General features: G+C 40.0%; 1 protein-coding gene across 1 annotated transcript in view; it reads right to left on the reverse strand.

The window, feature by feature from the left end:
- The window catches only part of COPG2 (coatomer protein complex, subunit gamma 2), a 176032-nt gene that overhangs the window by 115385 nt on the left and 48426 nt on the right, over nt 1-12221 (reverse strand). The window contains exons 6-9 of the mRNA XM_006861142.1: nt 10760-10835; nt 8983-9075; nt 8054-8140; nt 2825-2982 (exon numbers count right to left, since the gene is read on the reverse strand). Coding sequence (XP_006861204.1) covers nt 2825-2982; nt 8054-8140; nt 8983-9075; nt 10760-10835 — 414 coding nt within the window. The remainder of the gene's footprint in view (nt 1-2824; nt 2983-8053; nt 8141-8982; nt 9076-10759; nt 10836-12221) is intronic.

A 12221-nucleotide genomic window follows, 5' to 3' on the forward strand; every position in this document is an offset into this window, starting at 1 on the left:
TAGTGAATAACTGTTATCATGACTAATCACGACTGTCACAATTGTAAAGGTAGAAGTTTTGTAACAAAAAAAAGGGGAGTGGTTAATCTTACAGTTCAAAAACAGAGGACCCTAGGACCATCAAGAGAGGAACACACAAATAGAATGTGGGACCTTATTCAGAGAAGCAGCAGCCCCAGAGATGGAGTCAGAGATGGGGGCATGGAGAGGGGGAGCGGCTGAGGACTCTAGATTCATCAACTAAGAAGTGAAGGACTAAGAACTGGTGGCCAGGAGCAGACTTGCAGACTGTGCCTTTGGAGATGTAATTTATTATATATGCCTGAGTGGGAGAAAAAAAACAAAACTAGATGACTTCCAAGACCCAAAGAAAATAAATCATGGAAAGATTTCCATACATGAGAAAAGGATACTATACAAGTAGGTTTAAGTAACAAAATGGAAATATCCGAGTAGGAACAGTACATGAAATGTGGTATACTACTATACAGAAGGTAAAAGAAATGAACTAACAGTACAAGTGTTGACATAAATTGAAACCACATCCAAAATCATGAGTAAACAATCAAGGTTGTAGAATGATCCATGTAACATGATACATTATATAAAGTAAAAATCACAAAGCTAATACAGTATGTATATATGTTGAAAATCTACCTAATGATCCAAAAGTGTACCCACAAAATACATGATAGTAGTTTTCTCTGGGGAGGAAAATTAAAGGGGGAGGAAGGAAAAGAATAAGGAATGAAGATTTTGACTCTGAAGTTTTCTTTCTGAAGCTAATATGACAAGCATTTTCAAAATCACTATGGCATAGGTTATTTTAGTATTATTTCAGAATTTTAAAAATGTAATTTTAAAAAAAATGTAATTAAAGAAGAAAAACAAACTCCAAATAAAATAAATAAATAAATAAAAAAGAGTGTTTTGAGGATGAAATGAAAACAATGTTTGGTTAGGTTGTTTTAAGATCTGTGTTCTTGTTGTTGTCATTGAGTATGCCATGAAATACACACTCAATAAATGTCAGATAGGATTATTATATGTTGATGCTGACAGAGACATGCAGTGAAGCCTGGGAGAACCACAACTGCCTTGGTTTTCCAGGTCTGCAGTTTGAGCACTTTTCTATCACTCTTTTCAGTGGAAGTCATTAGAGTTTTCCTTCTTTTTAAAGTTACTGCCTTACACAGGTACCAACTGTTAGAGGTTTCATGATATATACTTTTTTTTTTTTTTTTGTCTTTCTCTATAAAGCTGACAGTGTCCCATGCTATTCATAAGGTTTTCAGTGACTAAGTATTTGCCACTGCTCTGTCTCTCCTTCTTCCCAGTCTGTCTTAGTCTAAGACAATCAGCTGAAACCTGTCCACCAGGGGTGAACCTGCTGGTATATAAAATACCTGTGGCATAGCTTCCAGAATCATAGTATATGCAAGCCATCACAGTATGACAAACTGACAGATGAGTGTGGTATGTATATTTTTACCACTAAATGGAGAAAAGACTAAAGTTGTCAAACTTCATTTTGCTAGGATCAACCATCAACATTCATGGAAGCCACCAACAGGAAATCAAATGATGTGCTGCATTAAGCTAATCTGCTGCACAAGAATTCTTTCAAGTGTTCAAGAACAAAGATGTCAGTTTGAGGACTCAGGTGCACTGATCCCAGCCATGGTATTTTCAAAAGCCTCATATACGTGGGAAAGTTGGACCATAGAAGAATTGATGCATTTGAGTTACGGTGTTGGAGGAGAATATTAAAAGTACCATGGACTCCCAGAAGAACAAACAAATCTATGTTGCAAGAAGTACAGACAAAATGCTCCTTAGAAGCCAAGATAGCCAGACTTCATCTCTCATACTTCAGACATATTATAAGGAGGGACTAGTCACTGGAGAAGGACATCATGCTTGGTAAAATGGAGGGTCACCAAAAAAAGAGGACTACGAGATGGACAGGCACAGTGACAGCAGCAACGGGTTCAAGTGTAGCAACGATTGTGAGATTGGTGCAGGACCAGGCAGTATGGCATTCTGTTGTAAACAGGTTCGCTAACAGTCGGTACCAACTCAACAGCACTTACCAACAACTATAAAGCTAATTAGAGTCATATTTTTTAAGTAATTCTGCATATTTTACAGGCTAAGGAAAAGATGAGGAAATCAAACCTTCAGGCCTATAGCCCACCAGAACCTAAAAACAATGTCACTTAGTTTGGAACATTTAAAATTAGAATTTAGCAGTCAGATGGCTGAACTCTGGGCAGCAGAATGACCAGAGCAAATGACTAAATATAGGACTTTAACGTAGGCTTTTATAAAAATAATAGGGAAAGACTAAATGATTCTAAATGTCCCTTCCAGCTTTAACATTGAATTATCTGAATATCCTCTAATCTAGATGTTGTTGCTGTTAAGTGCCGTCGAGTCGATTCCGACCCATATCAACCCTGTAATAGGGTTTCCAAGGAGCAGCTGGTGAGCTTGAACCACCGACCTTGCAGTTCAAATGACTCTGTAGTCTGACACATTAGCCCACACTGCCACACCAGGACTCCCTAATCTAGATGTTCTGGTTAATTTATTACCAGCAAATATCCGTAAGTACATACACCAGCACATACATCAAAGTAAGGAAATAAAAGCAAAAGTGTTACTTGAAATCCCATGACTTTTTTTACTTGAAAACCATCAAACTCATCTGCAAAATCAGCACTGTCCCAAGTGTTTATTCAAGAAGGAAACAAACTCTGAGGTGCATTGATGAGCCTGTCCCTGGACCCTCACCCAGGTCTACAGGAAATCAGACACTCACCCCTCCTCATTTTCTTTCAGTAACCGGCTGGCGATTCGGATCAGCATGCAGTAAGCAAACTGCGACTTGAGTCCCGATTTGGTAAACTTATTCAACATCTTAGAAACCGCAAGACGGTCATTCCTTCTAAGGTGATACAGGACCCCCAGTGCATGATACTAAAGAACAGGAGAAAGAAGGAAACACAGAAAGCTTATCAGAAACTGGACAAAACATGTGAAAAATAAAACTGTATGGAGCTAGAAAAAAAGATACCAAAGCCCAGGATGGGGCATTGTTTCGTTCTGCTGTGCATGGGGTCGCCATGAGTCGGTTCCGACTCGATGGCACCTGACAACAACAAGTCAAATGTATGCAAATAAAGTACCTTTTTCATACTGAACTATGTTCATGGAAGACCGACGTGTAAAGATGGGATCCATTTATTATTTACCACCAGAAGGTGCAATTTCAGTCTGGGCCAAAATTAAAGATGTAGCAGAGCCCTAAGACAGCTCCAATAAGCTCAACATTGCCCTACCCATGCTCAATACAAAGGATCTCAGGCCTCAGATTTTACCAGGGATAAGCTCTCCTGGTGGTACTATGGGTTAGGCATTGGGCTGCTAACCTCAAGGTTGGTGGTTCAAATCCACCAGCATCTCTTAGGGAGAAAGACAAGGCTGTCTGCTCCCCAAAAGATTTACAGTCTAAGAAACCAAAATCAGTCTCACTATGAGTTGGAGTCAACTTGATGGCAGTAGGTTTGATTTTTATGATCTCTTTTGTTGTTGTTGTTATTGTTAAGTGCCCTTATTGTTAAAGTGCCTTCAAATTGGTTCTGACTCATAGTGACCCTGTATAGGATCTCCAAGGAGCGACTGGTGGGTTGAACCACAGACCTTGTGATTCAGACCCATCTTGTGGTCAGTGCTTATTCTACAGTGCCTCGTCAAAGCTCCTTAGTGCTTGTAAATCCCGGCTTTAAAACACCGGAGGCCACGAGAGTAGGTAAAGGACTACATTATGTAAAGTAGCAGGCTTTCCCGGTGTCACTACCACAGGGCTCTGTGTAAAACCACAAGGATCCAAGTCAGGAGGTCAGAGTATCTTCCCAAAGCTGAATCATTTTGTTTTTGAATTTTCATTATTACTGCAAAAAATTCCATCTTTTTTTGTCGGTTTGGAAGCATTATATAGAAACTTACAGAGATGTGGGCATCAGCAAATTATGCATTGCAACGTTGTACGTAGTACATGTTACTTACAATTGTTGTTGTTGTTAAGTACCATGGAGACGGTTCCGACTCATAGCAACCCTGTACAGGGTTTCCGAGGCTATAAATCTTTACAGGAGCAGAAAGCCTCATCTTTCTCACATGGAACAGCTGGTAGTTTCAAACTGCTGACCTTGAGATTTGCAGCCCGATTCGTAACCACTACGCTACCAGAGCTCCTTAATACTTACGATAAGATGTACTAAAACTCAAGTATGTCATAACTGTAACTCAAGTATGTCATAAATTGGAGACTACTTGTTCTTTATTTCCATATAACTGAATATGCTAATGTGAAAAGTTGTAAACACTGAAAGAGGATAAACAAACATGTTCTCTAAAACACATGGGGAACTTTCCCTAAGGTGGTTGTTGTGAGGTGCTGAAAAGTCAGTTCAGACTCATAGCAATCTTTTGCACAATAGAATGAAACAATGCCACGTCCTGTGCCATCCTCACAATTGTTGCTAGGCTTGAGCCCACTGCTATTGCCACTGTACCAATCTATCTCATTGGGGGTCTTCTTTTCGGTTGACCCGCCAATCTACCAAGTATGATGTCCTTCTCCAGGGACTGGTCCCTCCTGATGATATGTCTGAAGTATAAGAGATGAAGTCTGGCCATCCGGGCTTCTAAGGAGCTTTCTGGCTGTACTTCTTCCCACACAGATTGGTTTGTTCTGCTGGCAGTCCACAGTACTTCTAATATTTTTCTCCAACACTGTAACTTAAATGCAGCAATTTTTCTTATTCATTAGTCAACTTTCACATGCATATGAGGCTTGGGTCAGGTGCACCTTAGTTTTCAAACTGACATCTTTGCTCTTGAACACTTTCAAGAGGTCTCTTTTGCAGCAGATTTGCATAATGCACTAAATCCTGTGATTTCTTGACTGCTGCTTCCATGAGTGTTGATTATGGTGCCAACAAGATGAAGTCTTATACAACTTCAGTCTTTTCTCCATTTATAATAAGATTATTTACTGGTTCAGTGGTGAGGATTTTTGTTTTCTTTACACTGAGGTGCTGTGGGTCTTGGATCTCCATACTGAAAACTGTGCGTCTTGGATCTTCATCGGTGTGTTAAGTCCTCTTCACATTCAGCAAACGAGGTTGTATTATCTGCATATCACAGACTCTAAAGGAGTCTTATTCCAATTCTGGTGCCATGTTCGTCTTCATATAACCCAGCTACTCAGACTATTTGCTCAGCATACAGATTGAATAAGTATGGTGAAAGAATACAACCCTGCTGCACAGGTTTCTTGATTTTAAACCACTCAGGATTCCCGTGTTCTTTTCAAATGACTGCCTCTTGGGTCTATCTATATACAGGTTCCTCGTGAGCACAATGAAGTGTTCTGGAATAGACATTCTCCACAATGTTGTCCATAGCTTGTCATGACCCACACATAGTCAATAAAGCAGAAGTAAGGATTTTGCTGATACTCTCAGCTTTTAGCCGAGATCCATGAGATATCAGAAATGATAGTCCTTGTTCACATCTTCATCTGAAACCGGCTTGACCCTCTGGCAGTTTCCGGTCAATGTACTGCTGTCACCATTTTTGAATAACCGTTAGCAAAATTTCACTTGCACGTGATATTAATGATACTGTTCCATGGTTTCTACATTCTGTTGGGTCACCTCTTTTTGGAATGGCATAAATATGGATCTCTTCTAATCCATTGGCCAGGTAGATGTCTTCCAAACTTCTTGGCATAGATAAGTGAGTGCCTCCAGTGCCATATTAGTTCAATGGGAGATTTCTATTTGTAGTCCATCAATTCCTGGAGCCTTGTTCTTTGCCAATGACTTCAATGCACCCTGGACTTCTTTCAGTATCACTGGCTCTTGATCATGTTACCTCTTAAAATGGTTGAACATTGTCCATTTCTTTTTGGTACAGTGACTCTGCGTATTCCTTCCATCTTCTTTGGATGCTTTTCTAAATCATTCAGTATTCTGCCCATAGACGCCTACAAAATTGCAAGTCAAGACTTGAATTTTTGCTTCAGTTCTTCCAGATTAAAAAATGCCAAGAGTGTTCTTTCCTTTTGGTTTTCTTACTTCAGTTCTTTGCACATTTCATTATATTTGACTTTGTTTCTCGCACTGCCCTCTGAAATTTTCTATTCAGCTCTTTGAACGTCGTCATTTCTTCCATTTGCTTTAACATCTCTATGCTGGAGAGCACATTTCAGAGTCTCTTGTGGCATCCATTTTGGTCTTGTCCTTCTGTTTTGTCTTCTTAATGACCTTTTACTTTCTTCCTGGTCTTCAGTCATTAGTGTCTACTGTATCAAATCTGTTCTTCAGATGATCTCTAAATTTGGGTGGGATGTGTTCAAGATCATATTTTGGCTCTCATGGACTTGTTTTAATCTTCTTCAGCTTCAGCCTGAACTTACAAATAAACAATTGATGGTCTGATTCACAGCCTGCCCCTACCTTTGTTTTGGCTTATGATATGGAGCTTGTCCATCACCTCTTTCCAAAGATGTAATCATTTTGATTTCTGTATATTCCATCTGGTGAGATCCATGTGTATAGTCATTTCTGATATTGTTTAAAAATGATATTTGCAATAAACAAGTCATTGGTCTTGCAAAATTCTATCAGGTGATCTCCAGCATCATTTCTATCACCACGGCCATATTTTCCAACTACTGATCCTTTTTGTTTCTAACCTTTGCATTCCAATCGGCAATAATTATCAATCCAGCTTGATTGCAAGTTTGATCAATTTTAGACTTGAGAAGTTGGTAGAATTCTTCAATTTCATCACTGACTTTAGTTATTTGACTAATAATGGTATTAACTGGTCTTCCTTGTAGGCGTATGGATATTATCCTATTATAGATAACATTACAATTCAAGATAGACCTTGAAATATTCTTTTTGATAATGAATGCGATGTCATTCCTCTTCCATTTTTCACTCTTGGCATAGTAAACTATGTGACTGTAAGATTCAAAATGGCCAATACCAGTCCATTTCAGCTCACTCATGCCTAGGATATCTACCTTTATGTGTTCCACTTCATTTTTGACAACTTTCAATTTTCCTAGATTCATACTTTGTATATTCCATGTCCTGATTATTAATGGATGTTTTCAGCTGTTTCTCATTTTGAATTGTGCCCCATCAGCAAATAAAGGTACCTAAAGCTTTAATCTATTTGAGTAATCATGATCAACTCTAATTTGAGGAAGCAGCTCATTCCCAGTCACATTTTGCCGTCCTTCCAACTTGAGGGTCTCATTTTCTGGCATTATCTCTGACAGTATTTTGGTGCTGTCTGACAGTGTTCCACTGTTTCAATATTCAATATTCTGGTGCTGTCTGACAGTGTTCCACTGTTACTCACTAGGCTTTCAGTGGCTCAACATTCAGAAGTAGTCTGTCTCTCCTTATTCCCAGTATGTCTTAGTCTGAAAGCTCAGCTAGAACCTGTCCACCATGGGTGACCCTGCTGGTATTTAAAATACCGGTGGCATAGCTTCCAGAATCACAGCAACATACAAGCCACCACAGAGCGACCAACTGACAGACAAGTGGTCGTCTGTAAGCTTACCAGTTCAGAACTAAATCTTGTTTCTTTTACTAAGGATATGACTATGAATACGAAGAGATCTTTCTGAAAATTGTTCTTTATGATATTTACAATGTTGCTAATCAAGGCCTGAGAAGCTTGCAGTCAAACAACTCTTTACACAAATTATTTTTCAAATAAAAGATCTTTGGAATGAGCATTTCAACCTACCACTGAACAGACAGACCCTTCCTGAACACTCTTACAGGAGGTCATCTAGCTTTGGGACTATGGCAGCAATTGTAATTAGTGGATACCCACTTGAGCACATGCACACAATGCTTACCATGGCAAAGCACTGCTCATCTATGGAATCACTAAACTGCTCTTAGAATACAGGCTTACAGACAGCTGATGCTGGGACAGAAGGTGACAGTACCTGGACCATGATATTATCACTCGAAGCAGCTTCTTGGGCTTCATTGATCCAGCGCTTAACCACATCATAGCTTATCTTCATCATGTGCTAAATACAGAAAGAAAAACAAAACAAACATTGAGAATAGACAATTCTGGTCACTAGAAATCTAGAAATATGAGTTGATTTTCATTTCTAACTTCTAAAAGAAGTTAACAACTTTGTGGCTTTCCAGTCTAATTAGCCTGAAATACTTACTTCAAGATCCCTTTGCAAAGGTGAGTATATGTTTGTGGGCTTGTGAGGGGAATATGAAGAAATAAAGAGAGGGCAAAGAACAAGATGGGAATGGGCAGTCAACAGAGCTGTGGCATAATGACTGTGAATGCCACAGGTTTCAGTTCCAGGGAGCTCACGGGGAAGAAAGAAACAGAGTACCAGTATGTTCCCTGCTGTACACCTCTACCAATTGGACTTCAGAACGAGAACTTTTATGATTCAAATGTTCTAGTGCATTCATTACTGCTACTTTCATAACCAATTTGAATCAAATGCAATGTAAAGGTTTAAGGGATTAAGTTTTATTTGATGAAAGAAAAAGAAAGGGTATTATTAAAACATTCCTGGGAAGAAATCAAAAGGCAAGACACTTTGGACTGAAAGGCACATCCAGGACAGGAAGTACAAGTGCCACCTTCACTTTCTTCCCTAGACTCACCCACCCTCTCTATCCAGTCTACAATATAACTTGATGATTCTCACTAAGCATTTGAAACATGAAAAGTCCATGCTTTTAGCTGCCCATATCAATGGCTTAAGGCTCCTCTGGATAAAATATCAGACATGCATATGGATTTTGTGTTTTCGTTGTGAGAGAACCAGAGTGGCACTCAGTTTGAGCAACCAGAATCTGCACCATGCACAAGCCAGACAGTCCTTGCTGAACTCACCAAGGATGACACCAGGGCTGAGCTGGAGACACTGGAGACTTTATCCACAATGGCCTGCTTCATGTATCTTTCAATGGCCTGCAACATTGTTCCCTAATAACATTCATAAAGAAAGAGGTGCTGAAGCAAAACATTTCCAGGCAAAATTTCTTTAAGATCATTTACTAATCAAATATTTGCTTCCGTGAAAATACTTAGAATGCATACAAAGGATTATCACTCAATGGAGAAATAACACCCCAGAGAGCAGAAAAAAAGAGCACAGAGTAGAAATTTCAACTGGAAATATTCCAGACTATATGTGTAAGGAAGAAACTTAACTATTCAACAATGAAATAAACATGTGGGGAAGCCTAGATTGCAGGCGAAAAGAGGGGCCTTCAATACGTTCGTGAAAAAATGCCAGCATCTTTTAATTTAGTTTCCCATGAACTTTTTGAAGCTCCCTGAACCTGAACTTTTTGAAGCTGAAGCTGAACCTATCAGGGGATACTATAAAAGAAATTCCTACATGGGTTTGAACTTTCTTTTGATGTGAAGGACGTATGTTTTTACATGGCTCTCAAAGGGCCCTATAATCCAAATGTAATCCCTGATGATCTTAGTTACATGATAAATTAAATGTATAATACTAAAATGGACCACAACATGAATTCTGAGAGGAATAAAAAGTCATTTTTCACTTTAAATGGGGAAAATCATAGCACTGGGAAGGCAGTGGCAGATAAAGATGGGTAAACTGACCAAAATCAACAGCCAGAAGAAGACTTTTCCTGCTTGCACTGGCTTGATCAAGTTGTATGCTACCGCTTTGATGCTAAAAACCACCACACCACCAGGAGAATGGGAAAAAATACGAAACCACTTCTAATCCTCCTTCTGGTTTGGCGTTGTAGAATTAGCACTAGACTGTGAACCACAAGGTCGGCAGTTCAAACCTACCAGTCGCTCCTTGGAAACCCTGTACAGGGTCACTATGAGTTGCACTCAACTCGACAGCACTCCACAACAACTCTTTCTAGGATTCAGATTTTATCACAATGTTTCTATTTCATTAAACTCTGCTCACCCCTTAAAACTTAAGAAAATAGAAAAACTATATGAGAGGGTTTCAAAAAGTTTGTGGAAAATGGAATGAAAAGACCATGGAATTTTTCCACAAACTTCTTGAACCCCTTGTTCATAAACCATACCCAAGCATGAATATAGCCAATGTACTTAATTTGTGGGACTGTGCCCAACCTGTCCTTCCATGGGAACTTTTCCCACTCAGAGTCTCTAGAAAGGGACCAACTACCACACGTGGCCTCCTCTCTCCTGATTCCACAGGCTGGGCTGAGGTTGATCAGCTGACTTGGATCTGGCTGGTGGGTGGCTAGCCTGAGGGCCTGAGTCTGGTCAGAGCTGGATCTGACAGTCACCATCTCAGAAACCTAGTAGTGGGCGCTCCACAGAGCTGCCTGACAACCTGCTCTCCTATCTACTGGTAAGCTTCCACTCAAATTCTGAGATCTGCGTCCTATGGGAAAGCTTTTTTCAAAAAAATAAAAAACCTAGATGTGGATGTTTTTTATTTCCTGCAAGCAAAGTGCCCTGACTATGACAACAACCCATGAGAGCTAATATCGAGAAAAGAGACAAAAAGAAATGAGCAAAACGGAATTAAAAAAACGCCTGCAGTCACAATGCCTTCCAGGTTGTAAAGGCAGACTACAGTAGCCACCAAACCATGTTAACCCAGTCTTGCCCTTTAACGCCTGAGAGACAGAAAACTCACATCAGTGATTCTGCAGAGAGCCCTGATGGCCGGGCCACGGTACACATCTTCCTTCCCCGTCATGTCCTTAGTGAGACTAAGAAAAAGAAAGTCAGCTAATAATGACATCATTTTAAATCCTCTTCCCTGCAGAGCCCACCCTTAGCCAATTTCTAATCATTGCCACAATTATCAGAATGCTGTCAGTGATTCAACAAATAGTTAGTGAACATCTGATATGAGGCACTGTTCTCAATGAACAAGAATACAACAGAGAATTAAAAAAAACTCCCCCCGCCTTCATGGAGTTTACATTCTAGTAAGAAAAGGCAGAGAATGATTATATATATTTTATACATACACACACGTGTCATTATTGATACCAATTTACAACTCACAGCAACCACGTATGAGTGAGTAAAACTGTCTCATAAGGTATTTCAGGCTATGACGCTGTGGGTTACACAATGAGCTACAAACCAACTGCAAGGTTGGCAGTTCAAACCCACAAGCTGTTTCACAGAAGAGAGATAAGGCTATCTAGTCCCATAAAGATTTACAGCCTCGGAAACCCTAAGGAGCAGTCTGCTCTGCTCTACAGGGCGCTATAAGTCAGAATCGACTGGCTGGCAGTGGATAATCTAACAGAAGAACTTTGGTGGTACAGTGGTTCAAAGTGCTCAGATGCTAATTGAAAAGTCAGCAGTTGAAATCGCCAGCTGCTCCATGGGAAAAACATGAGGCCGTCTGCTCCTGTCAAGATTTACAGTCTTGGAAACCTATGGCACCATTCTACTCTATCCTACAGGACCACTATGAATCGGAACCTCCTAAGCGGCAGATGGTTTGGTTTGGGCTAAATCTTTACAGGACCAGACCTCCAAGGCTTTTCCCCCATGGAACCAGTGGGTGGGTCTGATTCACTGACCCTCAGTCTAGCACCAGAGTACTGCATCACCATGTCATTTTAGACACTGATTACCGGCGTGACAAAATAAAATAAGGATAATATAATATACAATCTCCCTCCTCCTCCAAAAAAAGAAAGAAAATCCTAAAACCCAATCTGACCAGATCTTTTCTTTCTTTTTAACTTTTTATCGTGAATTGAGTGAAAGTTTACAGACAAGACTATCAGTTTTACATTCAACAAATCATAACTTTGCTTCATCTCAATGATTACAATCCTCTCCATGAGACAAGAGTTGTCCCACTTCCTTCCTGTGGTTACCCATGTACAAATATCCTCTTTCAAATTCATATATATTTGTGGGATATATGGTAGCATAGTGGTTACGAATCGGGCTGCGAGCTGCAAGGTCAGCAGTTCGAAACTACCAGCGGTTCCGCAGGAGAAAGATGAGGCGGTCTGCTCCCGTAAAGATTTACAGCCTCGGAAACCCTGTGTAGGGTCGCTATGAGTCGGAAGCGACTCCACGGCACACAACAACAACAATGTAAATATATATTTATATATATCGGT

This window comes from Chrysochloris asiatica, unplaced genomic scaffold (genome assembly GCF_000296735.1).
Source record: "Chrysochloris asiatica unplaced genomic scaffold, ChrAsi1.0 scaffold00041, whole genome shotgun sequence".
Lineage (NCBI taxonomy): Eukaryota > Metazoa > Chordata > Mammalia > Afrosoricida > Chrysochloridae > Chrysochloris > Chrysochloris asiatica.